This window comes from Anser cygnoides, chromosome 7 (assembly GCF_040182565.1).
Source record: "Anser cygnoides isolate HZ-2024a breed goose chromosome 7, Taihu_goose_T2T_genome, whole genome shotgun sequence".
NCBI classification, from domain to species: Eukaryota; Metazoa; Chordata; class Aves; order Anseriformes; family Anatidae; genus Anser; species Anser cygnoides.
The window spans coordinates 13,503,753-13,523,600 of record NC_089879.1 but is presented as its reverse complement, the minus strand read 5'-3'; the positions used below and the strand labels follow the sequence as shown (position 1 = coordinate 13,523,600).

General features: G+C 44.6%; 1 protein-coding gene across 5 annotated transcripts in view; it reads right to left on the bottom strand.

The window, feature by feature from the left end:
- NT5C2 (5'-nucleotidase, cytosolic II) overlaps positions 1-19,848 on the bottom strand; it is a 58,655-nt gene that overhangs the window by 31,751 nt on the left and 7,056 nt on the right. The window contains exons 1-2 of one of the 5 annotated variants that reach the window (XM_067000897.1): positions 18,589-18,610; positions 8,282-8,402 (exon numbers count right to left, since the gene is read on the bottom strand). In XM_067000897.1, the coding sequence (XP_066856998.1) occupies positions 8,282-8,382 (101 nt within the window). In that variant the 5' untranslated portion in view covers positions 8,383-8,402; positions 18,589-18,610. Of the gene's footprint in view, positions 1-4,276; positions 4,354-8,281; positions 8,403-12,649; positions 12,875-16,213; positions 16,239-18,588; positions 18,611-19,848 lie in introns of those variants that run through there. The other 4 variants (XM_013174487.3, XM_013174488.3, XM_067000893.1 and 1 more) reach the window with 4 other exon arrangements.

The following is a 19,848-nucleotide window of genomic DNA, read 5'->3' as shown; positions in this document are numbered from 1 at the left end:
AAAAAAAATAAAAATAAAAACCCGCACATGTTGATACTGAAGATCTGGAAAAGTTTCCTGAAGGCAATGAAACAAACAACATCCATTAGCATGTTTTTATTCCAGGACAGGTCTTATGACTAAAACATGAAAATTACTGTACCAGCCCTGTCTTGGTAACAGCTGGGGAAGATTGCTCTTTCTCCATCAACTTGTAAATATTGCCTGTGACCTAGAAACCGTATGTGGCAAGGTCTCATCATGCCCCGGCAGTCCGCAGGGCCTGGCAGACCTCAAGGCATCCACCGAGTGATTTGACAGGGCAATTACTTCACCCACCAGTGCTAGAGTGAAACTGATAAAATATTTAAAAAAAAAAAACAACAAACAACAAAAACCTAAACAGGGCTATTGCACAACATGTTCAGGACAGGAAATGAGAACACTTGAATCGATTTAAAGTTGGATATGCAAAGGCAGATTAAATGGCAGACTAAACAGGGGCACGGCAATTGGAAGCAATGTCACTTATCTCGTGCGGGCCCGGCCAGGTATTTGGTTACTTGTAGGTGCTCAGGACCTCAGTTTCAAATCTTGATAAAGGACGACATCTCCCACGCATGGAGCCCTCCAGAAACAAGGGGCTGAGTAGATACTTACAAATATTTACTCCCAGAAGCTGACCGGCTTAACTTAATTCTGGGGGCTTACTCAAAGTATTAAGTATCTGCAGAATCCTAGAAACTAAAGACAAAAGTTGAAATTAAATCACCAGGAAAGTTTCTGAGAAGGGAAAGGTGCTTCTCAGAAGCTGCAGCCGTAGCCCGGCCCCCCTCTGCTTCAGAGCTGGGCTTGGATCCCACCCGAAGGGAGGCTCAGCCTGATTTCGGGAACACCACTCTGACGTGTCCATGGGCTAAAAAATGTCATGTTTCCACAGGAGACTCGGTATAGAGAGAAGTGACAGGAGCTCCTAAAGCCTGCGTATTAATAAAAGGTCTAGGGAAAGAGTCAGAATAAGAAGAAAACTAAAAACTAAAGCTAAAATTAGGCACGGAAGTTTTAAGGAATCATTTTCCCACTCGTCACAGTCAGAAATCACACTTTCGCTTCCCTTGGTTTTGTTCTTTTCCATTCAGAAGACAATCATTTTAAGTAGGAGCACCGGAGTTAAAAATTAAGCTGATCTGACCGCTTAACAGCACCGGGCAACACGACAAACCAACCGGGGGCACGGCACGGAAACGCCTCCTGCAGCCCCTGCAGAGGTTGGTGGTGGGCCCAGCTCCTCAGCTCCACACCTGCCTGCATGCAGAGCATCTCCTCCGCCTGGGCACTGCTTTTCTCTTGCCATCACCTGTCCTTTCCCAACTAAAAAGCAAGTTTTAACGTGGGAGGAGACAGAACCTTGGGTCGGGGTGGCTGAGCCCAGCACAGACCTGCACCTTTAGAAAAAAGGAACTTCAGGAGCTGTCTAAGGGAAACCGTGAGGCTAATTTGCTCCCTGAGCTCTTTCTCAAATATTAAACCCTGCAGCTTGGCCACAGCAGAAGGCTCTCAGTGATGACAGTATTTATTTTCTTTTAAGCTCTAAGAATTGTGCTGAATAAGAGAAAAATGCGTTGTATGGCAAAGAAGAAGGAACTGCTGAGCACGCATAAAGGGAGTCACAGAGCCCCGATCTCCTCAGCACTGCAATTCACAGTCCTTTATATTTTTCCAAGTGAACTGATCTCGGTTTTGTTACTGTTCTTGTCAATCAATTCCGAGGCAGGAACCTAAATCCCAGCCCTTCTCAAGTAACACGGGAGAGGAGCACATGCGGAGAGGGAGAAATGTTTTTATTTTGTTGGTGCAAAATCTCAAAGGCGTGCTGTGCCCCGAATGCAATTTCCATGTATAATAGGCGGTAACGTGACCGACAAAATAAACAAAATGCACCAAAATTATACAACTACGGAGGACCTTTGGCACATGGCTCGCAGCTCCTCATGGGCAAGGTTTCTGGAACAGAGCACTTTACAGGGATTTTCAAACCGTGTCCAGAGAGACCTCGCAGCAAAAAGCATTCTTTGTCAGGGGAGTGCGTTTCACTGGAAATTAAATAAATACAAAAGAAACTCGCAGCAGTGCTGAGGGGAAGAGCAAATGCAATGGGAGCTGGCTACGCTTGATTTACATTTGTGCTTAAAAAAAAAAAAGATTGTGGTGGACAGTTGGCCTCGAGCCAGCCATGAAACGGGGACTAACCAGAAGGCTCCAATTCCTGCTTCCTCAAAGTTTAGGCACTTTAGTTAATCTTCACTTTATGGACAACTTCCGTGTTTTAATAAGCAAGGAGAGTTAAAAAGAAACAAGAGGGAACTAAAATGGATTAGCTTTTAATAGCCTCCCATAGCCAAGTTCCCCACAGCCTCTTTAAAAAGACCAGTAATGTAAAAAAAAAAAAAAAAGTAATTATCACACCACTGTTGTTAGTTAGTCCCCAGACGTGTGGTTAGAGGAGACGTCCCACCGCATGACACTGTGGTTCTGATCGCAGGTGTCCTCCTCCAGCGGCAGGCAACTCGGATGAACCCCTCACTGACTTAACCCATCTGGTGTAAACCATATGAGTTACCTTGAGGAAGATACTAGGATATATCAAAACTTTGGGTGCTGGATGCTTTGGGGCCTGTCTTAGAGGGATAAAAAAACAAAATGCTTTAAACTACTAAAAAAGATGTAATCATTCTTTTGCTGAGCCTTGCCTCTTTAGGCAGGTACTGACCATTCCATATATTATTATTTATCATAGCATTTGGGGTTTTTTATTTACGTTAGATCTTCAGAGTTCTCCTTCATTTCTTCTTCAACCGAAGAGGAATATTCTGGCAGGTCAGTAATTGGATTAAGAAGTAGTGTTTGGGCCTGAGATTTATTTAGGCAGATGAAACAGTATCAGATAAGGGACAGAGAAAAAGGACATCAAAGTTTCATGGCCACTTCTAGTAACATTTCCAACATACTGCCTGGCAATTTCTCAAGACTAACCGTCCTTGCACAATTTTAGTGACATAAAAGTGGAAAATCAGGTTACGATTGGAACTGAAGAGTCTGATGAGGCTGTATCCAGAAACATGACTATGACCACTTCCCTCTGAAATTCAGCAGGAATCAGATGGAAGGAGATAGCCTTGGCCATTTCTATTTCCATTGTTTGGGTTTTCTTCCCAGGCAACAGCAAAGTGCCAAGAAGCTCACATATGGATTCCATCCCAAAATAACACCCGTCTGCTCCGTGAAGCTATTAAAGCTGGGGATCATGGGACATTTTCAATGTAATTTCTTTATTATTAATTTGGCAAGTGTTCTGCTTTCTCATAAGCTTGCCCATTCTGCCGCCTTAACACCCCCTCTCCCTCCTCCCTCCGATGTCCAAAGCACTAAAGCAAAATAAATAGAGGCACATGCTGCCCACAGCTCCGCACATGCCCTACACGAGCCCACAGAGGCTGCACAAAGACATATGAGGACAGATTGCAGCCAGCACTGCCTACAGAGCTGCGTCATTTAAAGTCGGATGGAAATACATCACCTACCGGAATGCATCTGATCAGAGAGGTACACAGCATTTTCAGACTAGTAACCACGTTTTTTTCTCATTTGCCACCTGAGTCAACTGGTATTATGAAGAGACTTTATATATAGCTACCCAAACAGATAAAGTTTCAAGCCTCTTACCCTAGTCTAGATAACATTTCCAGCTGTTTGCAATCACCGACGATCCAGCATCAGTAAAATGAAGAAACAAGATTAGCAGTGAATATCCCAGAGTTTACAAATTACAACAAACTAAAATGTACCTTAAATACATATTTAAGCCTAGAAATCAAACCAACCGATTGCTAATCCTTTTGCTTTGTTGTTACTAAAGTATATACCCCTGTTTTTTACCCAGGGTCTCAGAGTCCATTAACAGCTTAAATCGCTTAACTCACATTACCGCCAGAAGATGCTTTAAAAGCAAACTGAAGCATGTAAATATGAAGCAACATATTTGAGAGTCTACGAGCAGTCTGCAGCGGAATTAGGATTAGAAATGATGATGCCACATCCCCTGAGCCAGCAAGTAAACAACACTGAGAAAACAAAACTACAACAACAGCAGAAACCCCACGTTCAGGATGAGAAGTCTCAAATTACTTTGATGTAAAATGGCAAAAGCATCCCCAAGTCTGCATGTTTAACAAAAAGGCCATCTCAGCCTTGCTGCCCTGTTAAGCCAAAACCACCGAATAAAAGTAAATGCAAATACCTGTTTCCTGGATCGTGGTAACTGTCAGTAACAAGACTGGATGGCACACCAACTTTTTCCATTATTTGCTTTAACTAGATGTGGTTGCTATTTAAACCCTAAAGAGCTATGTGAGATAATCCAGAGGGTGCCTAGAAGTGCTCACTCCGAGTTAAAAAATAGACACTAGGGCAATTTGGTGGCTCGGAGTCAACCTAGTTCTTGCCTAATTACAATCACGTTAAATGACAGTACTCCTCCAGAACAAATGACCTACTGATTATCCTCTACCTGGAAAAGTCAACAAGCACTGCACAAGGGAGGTGGCCTCACAACCACACACATGCAGGAAAAGCCACCTACCAGCCACGCATCCCTTTTATTTCCGAATTAAAACGTATGTTGCCAATAGTGCAGCGATGCGGTATCCTCTTACCAATGACCTCTTCTAGAGAATGAATAACATTTAGCTTGTATATTAATTCATCTTTAGACCTCACCTCCTGCAGGCGCCAGCAGTGTTGTATAACTAGGTTTGTGGATGAGAGTAACACCAGCCAACTTAAAGTCTTAGTTAAGTGATCAGAAATACCCTGGCAAGACTAAACCACCACTTCTCCTCCCCTAAAGATTCTTCTAATTCTTGATTTTGCTTATGTAGTCCTTGAACTCCACAGCACAGCAGGCACATTTGTGTTCTCAAGCTCTTTACTTCCTCGAGAACCTCAACGCTCTCATTTCTTAAGCAGCTATACAAATTGATCCAAACACCAAGGAAAAACCTGGGGAGGAAAGCAGCTCTAAATATTGATTTTGAACATTCATGCCTATGGCATTCACACATGATTCTGATATAGTCACTATCCTCTGAGTCACTACACCAGTTGAACCAGTCTCAACTGGGATTTCTGCCAACAGTGTTGAACATCCATCCATCAGGTATGATGTAGTAAGAAGTGCAACACGTGAAAAAAACAGATTCCCGGTTTGAACAACCACAATAAAATATGACAACTAGAATGGCATCTTCAGAGCTCATTTTTTTTTAAAGTTTTTCAAAAGTTTAATGCCCATGAGCACACTTTCTTTAAGGTAAATTATTTTGCTTTCATTGGAAACTTTTCCCTGTATTTTATGCTGCTTCAACACTTACAACTCAAGCATATCAAATCTGCTCTACTTCATGAGAACCAGAAAGTGGAATCGATTTGGTTGAACTATCTCCACTGGTATTTAAGTAAGCATGAAGTAAACAAACAACGACACAATTTTTTACCATTTCACACTTCAGAAAACCAAGCATTACTAGCAGCAGTTGGAAAATCCCAATGAATGACTTTGAGCCCAAGTGGGCCTCCATCATTGGTATCAAAAGCTAGCCCCAGTTATGCTTATCTGTAAATGTGGCACTGCTGCCGAGCCCTTCCAGCCTTCCAAAATCACTGAAACCAGCTTAAAAGTTAAAAAATAAATAAATTAATAGCTTTAAATTCAATTATCTCTTTTGTTTGTGTGTTCCTAAGTCACTGTGGATTCATGCTTTCAAGTTTTTTTTTAGCTGCTAGGATAAGAAGAGAGAAAGACAAACAGAGACTGAAAGAGAAACAGAGGGAAAGAAAGAGGAAGAGAAAGGAAGGATTCAAACATTCACATGATTCCAGCTACCAGTGCTTTACAACATCTAACAAACTAATGCAGGTCTGACAACAAAATTGAAAGATTTACTAGTAGTACACAAAACGTCTTATGAATCTTGACACAATACCTTTTATCTTTTTAATAAAATTGACAGTTTTTCAACAATATCCAAGAATCAGAGCAAACTGGGATCTTACTGAAACAACTTTATGTCCTAGAAGTGATGGCTGTGACAAGCATATACATTCTCCACGTGAACAATTAATAAAACACTAAAAAATAAAATATAAAACAAGAGAAATAACTTCGTTCCTACTCTGTCATGTTAAGTCGGAATTTGTTTTTTAAGTAACAATACATCTGTTAGCACTAAGATCACAAAAAAATACCAGAAATAGAAATCTGACAACACTGCCTCTGGAATGAGGTTGTTTCAGATTCTTACGATACTGGATTATCAAAATAACTCCCATGAAACTGGTACACCAAAGCCATTAATAGCCCAGATTTATACTACAGTCTTGGCATCAGGTTCTCTCATTCTCTCTCTCTTGATCCCTCCCTCCCTCCCTCTTTTAAAGAGGATAGCAATTTCAAAATGAAAATATGCCTCCCCTTAATGTATTTCAAATGTTGTGCTTTCCATTAGAATTTGAAGAGCTAGCAACATTTCTGCTCAATCTGTTTTGAATAAGACATTTCTATGTGCTACGACAGTATATTTAAACTGTGAAAGAGGCTGATTTCAGACTATCAGATCCCAGCTCGTCTTGATAAACCCTCCTTTATATGAATGCATTGTCATTTACCACAGGGAAAGTAAAGATTTCTTACACGAGTAAGGGTTAACATGATGAGGACTTCAATGTGTGAGCTCTTAAGGACAAGTACGGCTTCCCTTGGACTTTGTACTACATTTAGCAAACCGTCAGCACCTAACTATAATAAATGTTGAGAAAATATTTAGGAAATAAATAAAAAGGCCTTACTCTGACTTAATTCACTTCAGTCCAAATCAGGAGTAACACTACTAAAGTCCTAGGTAAAATTATGACACAAAGGGAAACCCGTCAATGACTGCAACAAGGTTAAGATTTTTGCCAGGGAATGGTATAATCTCTCTTTACATACTATTTATAGCTGCATTCATTAGGAGTTTTCATATCTTGACAAACCAGCTGACACAGAGAGACTCAAATAATGTCACCACTTAAGACATGCGCCCAAACATTATTCACTGAAAACTGGAAAGCTTCAGAAATGTATCACAGGATCCATTACTTAGCCTTAGACGTTGCAACTTGCACAACCTGGCCTATCATATGATGCTAAGGCGTTTTTCTCTAATTAGAACCCATTTGGAGAATCAGAGATATCTAACACTTCCAAAACACTTCCTCAGAAATACCACCATGTATGAATCACAAATGCAACACGGCATTTAAAGCATGAGGTTCGGAAAGTTGACTTTTTCTATTTCTGTATCAGACTTGCATCTCCCCATCTCCTGATGACTACACTCTGATTATCATAATGCATGACTTCTCAATTTAAACAAGCCAAACTTTGAAGATACACCTCCCACAAACAGAACACTGACAATTACTAGGTCCTGTTGTTTTTAATGCCACAATGGCCCAGACATGTGATGAGTACGCAGATGGCATCCATCTTATGCTTGAGGCCACAGGCCTTGGGAGATGTGGGCTGAATTCTTGGCTCAACCAAACATCCAACGTAAGCTTGTGAAAACAATCTCGTCTCTGTATTTTGATTCCAAAATGATAAAATGACAGCAATAACATTTCTTTTATTCTGCAATCTTGTTTATTTAGACTGTAATTTATTTTTTTTTCACAGCAAAGGTGGTTTTAGGCACACCTACCAGAGAAAAGGAGGCTGAGATCTTACTTGCTACTTATGTGCTACTGTGGTGCACACAATTAACCATGATAGATATAACCCTCAAACACTTAATTGCTGCTCCCATTTAATTTCTTAAGTCTTTTTTTTTTTTGGTGTGCATTCCAGTGTCTAGGCTCATGCCCTCTCAGTTTGCAATAATTACTATAATGTGTCTGCCACCTAGTCTTTCTTGACTTCAAAGTTTAATCTCAAGTTAATTTGGGGGATAGAAGCTTTCAACTGCATTAAGAAAGCACACCCTCACTTGCTCTGGCACACGTACCTCAACTCTCCTGTTTTTCATTCCTGCAGGCAACTACTGTACTATCTTTTAAAATATTTTCTAACACTTTTGCAAGGAAGGTGGGAATGACCTTTCTGTTTCTACCAGCAAGTAAGAAACAACAAGAAATGTGTTTTTTATGTGTAGCTTATTTCCCTCTCTCTCAGCAGTTTAGCTGTGGAGTTACACGCAAGACTTACCGGTGATAGGCTTCCCGGCGGTACTTTTTCAGAGCATGCCCATCCATGTTTGCAGGGAGATCTGCTGCATTCTGGAGTCGGTCGCTCCATGAGGTTGTCATCTTTAAACACTTATTTATTTCTGAAAGAGTCAGAAAAGAAAAGCTTGCTCAAGTTCAAGATCTGTTTCACCAGCAAGTTGTCTGTTTCCTGGTGCTGAGACGAAATGCTACTCAGGAAGTCTTGCAAAGTGCCCAGTGGGATGAGCTTTGTTTGCAGGTCAAGCAAGATGCCTTCCTCTGAGATATTAGATGAGATAGGGAGTCAAACCAGAGCAGGGAGGGCTTTTCCACATGGCTGGAACTGCTAAGACATTCCTATCCATCATGGTGAAAATGCATTTTGAAACAGAGACCTTGTTTACATTGCTGAAAAGGCATTTTCTTTACCTTAGAGTTACTCTAAGTATCCAGGAGGGATAGCTGGTGGACAACCTACCCTTTACACATGAGATAAATCACGCAAGGTAAACCCTACAAACCCCACTGTGACCGACCTTGCCACATGTACCACGGTAAAAACAAAGAGCCTTGTCTCTGGCTTTGTTTCTCATCTGATCTCTCGGCAAAGACAATGCTTCGGACTGATGCCAAATTAGCAGAAGCAATCAGAAAGGAAGTAGATTATCTTTCAGCCTCTGCAGCTCAGCCCCATTCAGGCAGAGCAAGAACCTGCTGCAAAGCTGCATTCAGCAGCGCATCTTCACCAACGCCCGCACCCCTTTGCAAGAACCAGTTGTGAAAACTAAACCAGCAGGCAGGCTTTTGCTGCAGGAAGGCCCTGCAGTGAGGCAACACTCGGTGGGGTTCCTCTCCCACTGGTGCATTCGGACGTCCTGCTCTTCCCCTCCATCCAGACACGTGCCCTGCTGTGCCCCTGGCATGGGGTCCTGTGATTAAGCAGCCCCACGGTGAGACCGAGCAGCCCAAATCCTCAGCCACCAACACTACATGACCAAAGCAAACAGTTGCTCAGCCTGCCACAAGACCATCAGAGCCAGGGCAGAGAACGGGGTGGGAGACACATCCCACGGTTACCCCGAATTAGGCACAGCATGAAGAACTGCGGTCCTGCGCAACGCACGCAACTGCCAGACCGCAGGGCTTGCCTTGTTTGCTCTTCCTTAGAAGAAACAAAGCCACCCACGGGCTACACGGGTAGTGATACCACTTCTAGACACCTTTAAAGATGACTGCCCTCGTCCTACAGAAGGGGAACGAGGTGATTTCAGCAGAGAGGAGAGCACAGTGTGTGTCCAAATTACTGTCGGTAGTCACCGCGCTTGCAGCGGTCACAGGCGTGCTTGCTCTCCTAGAGGAAATCTGTATCATTTTTTAGTTTTAAATTTGATTAAAGACCAACAGTTGTGATTGCTAGAGCATCTGTCAGTGCACTTGCCTACTATTTGTTGGTCATAAAAATCAAACAGAAGGCAAATAGCTTGGCTGTAAAGAATATGTTCCTCCCTCCCCCTGCATTCTCTGCTCGTCTCCCAGTTACTAGAACCAACGTTTACAAACCCATCTGATGCCACATCCTAAAGGTCACCAAATTTAGGCCCTGGCAGGCAGCCGAAGGGGCTGCATTCCTGAGCTGAGAGCTCTCTGCGGCCGGTTCCCTGCGGCACCCCGGGAGAGGAGGTCACCGCAGCCGGAGGGCCGTGGGGCGACTTCCACAACAGGGCATGCAGGGAGAAGCGGCTTTTAAAATAGCCCGGTCGCAGGCCACTAAGGGCTTCCAAGTAATTACCAGCTACGCAAGCCATGCCCAAAGGCAGATGGAAGACAGGCTGCAAGCACCAACCTGTTCCACTGGAAAGGCCGGGCACGGCGCCTGCGGCACAGCCCGGCAGGGGCACAACGGGCTGCAGTGGCCCTGCTGGAGCAGAGGACTCGGGCAGCAACGTTGTGCACGAGGGCAGGCTCCAGGGCAGCACATGAGGCAAAGCAGGGGTCTACCGTGACCCCAAGACTGCAGCCTCAGAAAGGGTTTGTGTCTGCAGCGGTGGAAAATCGGCTAACCCGTGAACCACGTTTCAAGATGGTCCCGATCATCACCACCCTGGTCTTACCTGGAGCCGTTGTAAAGCTACCGACTTTGAGCTGGGGATTCACATCCAAAAGGCACACACGTTCAAGGGGAAAGCTAAACAGCTCTGAAAAAAATGTAGCATGGTTGGTCATGAGACCCTTAGACAGGTCTGGATCTCGGTCTGCTCGCTGAAAGAAGCCTGAGCACAGCTACACACCACGTAGCAGAGCTCCACTACACTCCTCACCCAGTCACACACGTCTCGAGATTTGAAGATTTACACCCACAGCCAAAGGCAGAGCCTTTCCGTCATGCTAGCTGCTTCCCACTCCGTCTGCTTCCCATCACAACGCATTAGGCAGAGACTGTCACACAGACACTGGGGCAGGACTGCACCCAACGTCCATCCGTGCCAGACATATGAGAGTTCCCCAACAGCACCTTGCAAAGCATCCTAAAACCCAGATGGCAGAACTGTAGCAGGTTACCTTTGATAATAGCATCGCTTCTAAAATGAGGAGTCGGTGAAGCAGTCTGAGCCTCGTGTGAAGAAACCCTTTTCTACCACAGGAGAAATCAGACAGCATGCTGCATGTGCTTGGAATCAAAAATCGGAGCCTTGAGGAAACCACAAAAATCTGAGTTTCCATAGTTAAGCAAGAAAGGCCCGAATTATTTTAATGTTCCAGCAGTATTTTGCTGTCGCTGTGATGAAGAGGGTTCAAAGGGAGGACAAGGTTTGTAGACAGAGGCAATGTCTTTTATTAGACCAACTGGTATGGCTGGAAAAAATAGACAAGCCCTTGGGCATACGAGCTTGTCTATATTTTCAAACTCTATCAGTTGCTCTATTAAAAGATATTACCTCTGCCTTCAAGCTTTGCGGATTTATTTATTAAAACTGTTGTTTTAATGTCCGCATAGCCTAAAATAAAAGAGTCTAATGCTGAAGTTTTGTGTTACGTAAACTCAAAGGCACTCTCGCAGCTTAGCAGGCTCCACTGGCACTCCAACAACAGCTTCCTGCTCTGAAATAAAACACTAACAACTTACAAAAGATATTGTGAGGCCTTTTCCCCACCCAGAAACCTTACTCACGCAAGAAGTCTCACTGACTTGAATGAAATTCTTCCGGTGCTTCAGAGGTACAACGAGCCTACCTGAGCGGGTATGAGACACGGGACCTGATCCCTGAACACAAATATTCCTCCTCACCGGGGTGCCAAACACAGAGAAAAACAAGAAGGGCTGATTCACTACATACACTTGTAAGCCACTGGAATAAACATCTAAGAGAGCAGGCAGCCAGCCAGGCAAGATTCTCAACTCCGAGCAACTGAAATACGATGCATCTTTCTTTAGTTACAAATCTATTTTTGAAATCAATAATCTGTAAATAGCTTCACGTAAAAATAGAAATCTTTACATAGATGAAGCATGTCAGAACACCTCCCCGTAATTTACTGCAAACACGCGCCTTGCTAGTGCCATCTTAATTAAACATCTGATAGCACTTACGGTACAGGGCTCATTTTGAAGAAGTATTTAAAAACTCCGAGCTACAATGCAGCACGCATGCTTCTGTCCAAAAGAACATGACGTTTTTAACATACATTTTGTAATAAATTCATTAGCTTATCACATGGATAAGGTATTTATCCATAGTGTATATTCTTCATACACTCATACACGTGAGATAACATGCCCAGAAGCATTCCCCTTCAAGAGTTTTATTAGTTATTTTTCTTATCTTTTCTTGGCCAATAGATGGTTAGAAATTTCTGTATCTGCTAACACCTCGTGTTCAGGTAAAATGCGCTGCCCGTATTTTTTTCTGAGTCTGTTTTCAACACTTTGACGATACGATGCCAAATCAGAGGCATACACGCTAAAACGTAGGGATAAACAACACAGCAGTGACAATCCCACTTTTTCCAGGATACTGTCCAAGAGCTCGTACAGCAGAAAACAAACCCATGGCTATAACCAGTGCCAAGGCACCGATCTACCCTCTCCTCACACATTCTGCTTCAGGAATCCTTGCCAGCACGACCCGCACACGTACACGCACGTGGGCACGGCGAACGGAGACAGAAATGATCACACCTAAGGTTTGGTACCTAAAGGCTTTGCGTCCAGCCCGAGGCAGTGATGCCCAGACCCCCTGGTGCCTTTGCCAAGCTCTCAGCCGTTCCTCGCCCCCTGCTGCAAAGCTGCTCCAGCCCAGGTGGCTTGGGGGGGTCTCAGCCAAGTAGGGAGTGAATGAACCGTGTTTGCTGTGAGCTTGTTTCACTCTACCTGCTCTGTGTACGCTCACCACCGTGCCATGCAGGAGCTCTCCCCAGAGGTGATGAATCGGTCTACTGCGCTCCACCCTGCGCCTTGCCTGGCTGAGGGCTCCTTCCTGCCTCTCCTCCAAGGGACTCAGGGCACCCAGGGATGCGTAGAGCACTCGGAGGCCCAGCTGGCAGCACAGGAGAGTGAACAACGTCAAACGCTCCCCGAGCTCCAGCTCAGGGCGTCACAAACACGCTGAAGCACGTGGCAAACTACCAAGGCGTTCCAGGGCTGCTAGGAGGCAAGGTAACACAGAACTTCCAGAACTTCCAGATGCCAACTCAGGAGAAGAAAAAAATCCAGTAGGTGGCGGTTCTGAAACCCAGGGGAGCTATTCAGGCGAGCCGCATACCGAAATCTCAACTCACGCTCTGCTTAGGAAGAACAATACAGAGAAATGGGTGGAGGACTCCCCAGTATGTATTTAAATGTTTCCGATAACCCAGAGCCACCAGGTCCCAGATGCACAGAAGTCAGGGTGATCACAGAGTCAGGGAGAGCCAACAAACCAAGCTCTGGACAACAGGATAAACCGCTCCTTTGGCTCCTGCCAGTACAGCGTAAAAAAAGGAAAAAAAAAAAAAAAGTCTTGTGACAAAGCAATTTGCAAAATTTGGTGGAGAGCTTTTGGAGAGCTAAGGACAACGTAAAGGTGGTTTTTAAAAGTGTAACAGGAACAAGAAAAATCCTACCAGTGGAGCAGAAGCATTATAGAGCAGAGATGAGGAATATTGTAGAAGGGACAGAATTCTTCACAAGATATTTCTAGTTTGCATTTAATAAAAAGGATGATAATGCCAGGCAGGCATTAAACCCCTAATGAGACAAAGTGCTTCCCATTCATTTTGCAAACAAAGGGAACATTAAACAATACACAACAGACATGAACATTTTTAACGAGCCAGTCTGATAAAATCTCCCCAGGAACCCTAAAATAATTAACTGAATGTATTTCAGGCTACGTCAGCTTTACCTGATGCCAAACCTAGGAAATGGGAAATGCAGTGAAAATGGCAATGCTGGATTCAATTAGCGAAGAATTAGAAGACAAAAACAAATCGATCTCAGTCAAAGTACCAATAACACTATGTATCTAGTTCACATCTACAAATTTTGGGGAATTACGTGTACCTGCACACAGCAAGGGTTCCAAAGCAGTAGACTTCTGATGCGCTCCAAGCTGCAGGGATGGCATGGATGCCGAATGATGCTCCCGTCTGCCTCTGATCCGCAGCCCCACGTGCCAGCCCTAGCTGGGAGCTCAGACACACAGCTCCTTCCTCTCCCCCCCAGCTCCGGGACGACAGTTCAAACCTCTCTGTGCTACTGCCAGCACTGCTGCTTAGCAGCCAGTGGCAAATTGTTTCCAAAAGGCGTTTTCAATTAGTGATGCTTTTGGAAAATTAGTATGTCCTTGACTTGAAATGTCTGGCAATGCTGGAAAGCCCTCGGTTTCCAAATATAAGTAGCGATGTCTGTAAACGATCTAAGCCAGAAAATTCCCCTTTTTTTCCTCTTTGTGCCTAAAGGTAAGTTCTTCATTCGAAGAACTTCCACTTCTGGGTGGCCACCTCTCTGACGTGGTGACTTCAGGTTCATGATGGCAGGAAAGGACAAAATGTTCTCTTCCTATCAGAATATTAATTATTTCCAAAAGAAACATCAAAGTGTACCCTCAGCTCCTGATAATTATCCTTGAGGTTGGCTTTAAGCAGGATAAAGCCAGGACAGGATATTAAAGAGATAGAGACCTGCTGTTAAGGACCTGTTAACGATACCTACAGATGCATGTACTGAATTCACAGCAGGTCCCACCTGTGGTTCGTACAAAGACCTATTATATCATGTCAGACTCATACCACAGTCCTTGCTCGGAGGATTGTGCTGGTCCTTCCACCCCCAGCTTGCCCTTTCAGACGCTGGCTCTGGCAGGGGTATCTGCTTCCCTTGGGCCCCACCACAGAGCTGGCCTCAGCGAAGCTGCGTTTCCAAGAGAGAGCTTTTAGTCAAATTGGTAAAGTATTTCCAGGCATACACTTATCTGAGGATAGTCTGACTGAGAGATGACAGTATCTCACGGGTTATTTCTGGATGGGTAAGGTACAAGAAGGCAGAATGCTACTCGGGTGGCTTATTATAGGGTTTGATTTAATTTCAAGCTGAATTTTATGTGTGTGATGAAGCCAGATGTTAAAGAAATGGCTATGTAACAAAGACATAAAATATGTTTAACAAAACTCTGTTTATGGGTGTTTTTATCATTTCTACTGACAATCATATCCACAGAGTGGCTGTACAATGCCTAGAGCTGTAGCAATAATCCTGGACCTGAAAATGCATTAGATGCTCTAAAAAAACAGAACAGATAAACCGGGAGCTTTTTAGGGTGATCCTCCATTTCTATCCAAGGAGTTCTGTTCAGGTAGGAACTCCAAGGAGCACTAGTTATTTAAAATATTAAACATGACTTAATTATCATCAATTTCATGGATGGTTAAAAAGGAGTTCGGAAAAACACTCTGAAATCCACGGTGCAACTCTGCAAGGAGCAAACCTCAAATCTGACCCTCTCTGAGTACCAAGAGACCATCTCTTCTCCTCAGTCATCTGTAATTGAGTTTACTGCCTTAAAATAGAAACCACAAATTCTCCAGTAAGCTAATGAGAATATTTTCCAGCTTCCACAGAGCTCGTGCTTCTCAACATCTCCCGCAGAACTGCCATTTTAGTTAAGTCACTTCCAAAATGCTGCCTGTTACACAAGCAGTTTGTCAGGGGTAGTGCTGATACCCCATTTCTCTAAGCCCAATGTGGCCAGTACCGTCCCACCGCTAGGAAAAAGAAGGCAGACCATCCTTAAGGAATGTGAGACTCGATCCAGAAGAGCAAGAGCCATGCCACAGAGAATAATCAGCAAACATGAGCTCTCACAGAAATGCTGTGACTGCAGGTCAAATCTGATCCTTGCGTGTACAAGGCTACCAAGCAGGACTCTATGTGCCTGTCTGCCGCTGCTCCGAATGCTGCTGGAGAACTCTCTTCTGTCACCTGTCCCCATTCAAGAGCGATAGCGATTATACTGAGGAAGGAATAAAGCCATGAGAGAGAGTAAGCCTGGAGTGGAAGCTTGCCAGTTTGCGGAGAGCTGCTCTGCAGGTGATCTGAAATAGCCTGGGAGCATTTGCACACAGGAAGGGCTCTTCAGTCCAGCGATGACAGGACATGAGCCTGTGACTGGAAATTAAATAAATCCACACAAAATATTAACAGGGAGGATAATTAATTACAAAACAAAATTTTGAGGTTTTTTTTCCATCACTGTTGGGCTCTAAATGAAGGGGAGAGGATGTTCAAATCGGTCTTTTTTCACAGAGGCAAGAATTAATGCCAAAAAGAAAGTCACAGTAGGTCAGTCAAGCAGAGTATTGTGCCTCGGGTGACTCTTCCTCACCTTATAAATGACGTATCAGTGAATAACAGGCTGAAGCACAAGCAGTCTCGGAGAGAAGAATGGAAGAAACTCACCTCCTTTAGGAAAGGTTTTCTGCAGGAAAAGAGCACAGCAGCCTGCAGCAACCTCTGCTGCAGGATTCCCCAACTGTTGTCCAATTGACCACCTGCCAAAAGCAAGCATGGACCTGGCTAGTAACATAATGTTCTCACTGCTTCTTGTTTCCAGCTGTTAAATTCCAGTAAGAAACCTGTAAGATACTTCAAATACTTTGCTCACCCTGTTTTTCCCGTAAGCAATTGCTCTACTTACACAAGGTCTTAAAAGATTAAGAAGTAGGGGTGAATTTGATCTCTCTGCTGTGATACAGTCCACCCTAAAGAAAATATTTAAGAATTCACATGTATTTGCTTTAGCTGAAAACCAGGGGGTAAGCTTTGATGCAAATGCTCACTAGAATTGGAATTTGATGTTTGATATCTGCAGATACTAATGCCATTGGTAGGAAGACGAGGCACAACAGCGCTGGCTGAGCTGCAGGTTAACACAAACAGCACAAAAGGCAGAAATGTCAGCATGGAAATGAACACACTGAATTCTGCAAATCAGAAAGGAAAGCCAGCATAAACTTTTCTATTCCACCCCTGCTGCTTTGCTTCAGAACGATCTAAAACCTCTTTATGCGTTAATCTTTGTATTTGTTAGCAATGCTTTTTTTTTTTTAGCAAGCATTACCTCTAAGTAACACCCTCGGTGTTAGACCTGCGTGAGGACCTGCTACCAGCTCACGACGGCTGAGCACCTCTGTGCAAGTCTGTAAGTCGCAGAGTGAACAAGATGAAACTTGTCATCCCCGGAGAGCAAACTGGAAAGCCATCCCTCCGCATACTGATTTCCAACCAAGGAACTGCTGCCACTCTAACCTGCTATTAGGGATTATACAACAGTAGCTCCTTTGGCAGCGGATCCACGGTATTTCAAAACAATGACGCCTTTCATTGGATTCCGCTGTGCTACAGGACGCAAATGCAGACTTAACGGGCCCTTCCAGAAGCGTGGTGGTAACCGACAAAGTATTTGAGATGCGCAACTCCGAGCTGGCACGCAGTCATCCAGGAAGCATGCAAGTGGGTCAGCTTGGATAACGCAAACAGCCCAAAGCCCTCTTTATCTTCTAAACACGGAAGGTAGGGAGGACAACATTTTATTGGCTTTCCTTACTGTCAGTGCTTACCGGTAAAAAAAAAATAAAATTAATTTCTCTGAAGATCGCGGTCCCTGAAAGTTAAAGGGAAGTTTAAAGGAAAAATAAGGATGATTTTTTAAGACACTTTGAAACCTATTCGATGGTGGATGGGACCTCTCTACATGCTTGCAGGCTGCGTAAAGAGATGTGACAGCAGAATCTGCAGCTGAGCCATCTCTGCAGGCTGGAGAGGAGAGTTCCCACTCTCCCAGCTGAAAGCTGTCCCTGCTCAGCCCAGGTGCAGCCAGCTGGCCAGTCCGCACCAGTCCCACGGGCATCTGGATGCAGCGCTAGCCGAGGGACGTGCTGCTGAGTAAAGCAGCCAGCATACTTCAACGAGGGAACACCGACTCCTCCTTCCTAAGAAAGTTGCTGAAAATAAACACTGAGATCAACAGCTGAAGATGACCTGGTGATTCTGAGAGCTGCTCAGTCGAAAACAGTGAGAACTTTTTTTTTTTTTTTCCCTGCTAGGAGTTTTCTTTTGCAGCATCATCCCCTGCCTCCCCACCTTCTTTAAGGAAAAGCTTACCAAATATTCATGTATTAACTTGGTCTCTCTTTTTGACATCTTACCTATCAATAACGGGCAGAACAATTACTTTATTGACAAATGAGCCTGTTTTTCCAAAAGAAGGGTGAGTGGAGGACTATGGAACGGAACTGGACAAAGGAGAGAAAGCCTTAATATCCAGCATGGCCAAAGACTTCATATACAACACTGAGACAGTTTTCAACTTGTTCGTTGTTCACAAAACACAAACAATGCAAAATAATGACACTCCTTGGCTACAAAGGGCACTGTGAAGATAAATACAGAAATAATTTAGTAAAGAAGGTCTTGATTCTCAGTTCCCCTAGCATATCGCACTCCAGAAGCACACCAGCCTATGACAGATTCCATGGGGTTCCTACTTCTGCCCTTAAATAATGGTTACCCACCTCTCTTCCACAAAGCCTTCCCTGAGGCTGGTCTAGCCTTCCAGGTGGGAAAGGCAAGAACCCTGTGCTCCCAGGCTCAGCTCACCCACGTCACTCCTGGGCTGGCCCTAACACTCCTGAAATGCTCACCCAGGCCAGAAGGACAACGCTCACCTTCCCTGCGTTGCTCCCAGTTAGCAGCCACCCTTCACCCTCTGCCTCCCCACACCAGCGGCTGGACACGCGCTCGCCGCTCACCGCGCGGATCAGAGAGGAGCTCACCCAAAACCTCTCCTGCCCTCTGCTCTTGGCGAGCGGTCCCACGCCGCAGCTCTCTGCCTACGAGAAGAAAGCCCCGCAGACAGACGTGCCGACCGAGCGGGCACCGGGATGAAACCCAGGTAACGTGGAGCCTGTGGGTGTTTCAAAGCGCTCGGAGCAGCGCGAACTTCCCTTCTGCATACAGACAGCGCAACTCGTTCCTTTCCTGACCTGTTTTTTTAATCAGAGGCAAACACAGTAATTATAGTCTGCCTGATTACAAATGAAATTACAAACCTGTCCTTAGGGCACAATAGTGTCCCCACCTACATCTTATCGGCCCCCAGATCTCATTTAATCTTGACAGATGTGTAGTACTGAGGCACCGTTGCAGGAAACTCTTTGAGTAAATTAATTTGACGAACGCCTTCCCTGCAGTACCCCACGCTCTTCCAAAAGACGGCTTATTCCTCCAGCATTTCTTACGCAGCCTACGTGACTCAATTCATCAGTAAAAGAACTGAATAAACTAAGAACATCAACCTCTGATGACTTGGAGCTTTTGCTGGCTCTGGCTTCCCTTTGATAACCTAACTGTCTCGGCTTTATCAACTGATACCAAAGGCCTACATTATACCGTTTCCAACAGTATCGACCTCTTTTCTTCAGAAACTTTTTGCAACCCTATCCAAGCACAACACAAAGCACGAAGCTCGTTTGGGGAAAACCGTCAGCTTTCCACGGACCCTTCGGTTCACTGTTTTTTAATATTTTAAATCAATCCTGCTGACACAGGAGGTTGTGCCCCGGCAGGAGCTGAGGAGGGCACACAAGATGTTCTCCCTGTACCTGTCCCAACAGAGGACACGGATGAAGTGACAGATCCACTGCTGCAGCTGTGACCTGGAAGAAGCCTTCCAGCCTGAAGGGTGAGAGAGCATTAAAAAAGAACTAAGGCAGCACTGTCAGCAGGTCCCCATTATCCCAAAATCAGAACCGAGAGTTCCCGACACCAAACCTTGCCTTTGGCCATGGCTTCTCTCTTCGGGGAACCTGAAGTGTCTCATTAGTGTAGAGTTGAAGACTCATCCAACAGCACAGCCGTGTGCTCCTGCTGCAGATGAGCGAACAGCCAGAATCCCCTGCACCCTGAGACACCTTTAAAGAAGTCAGTCCCAGGCAGGGCAGCGTGACAGCCCCCACTCGCTGAGAACAGCAGCACGTTACCTGACCTACTGTAGATGCTAAAAACAAGCCGACCACATGCTTAGCCAGCATCGA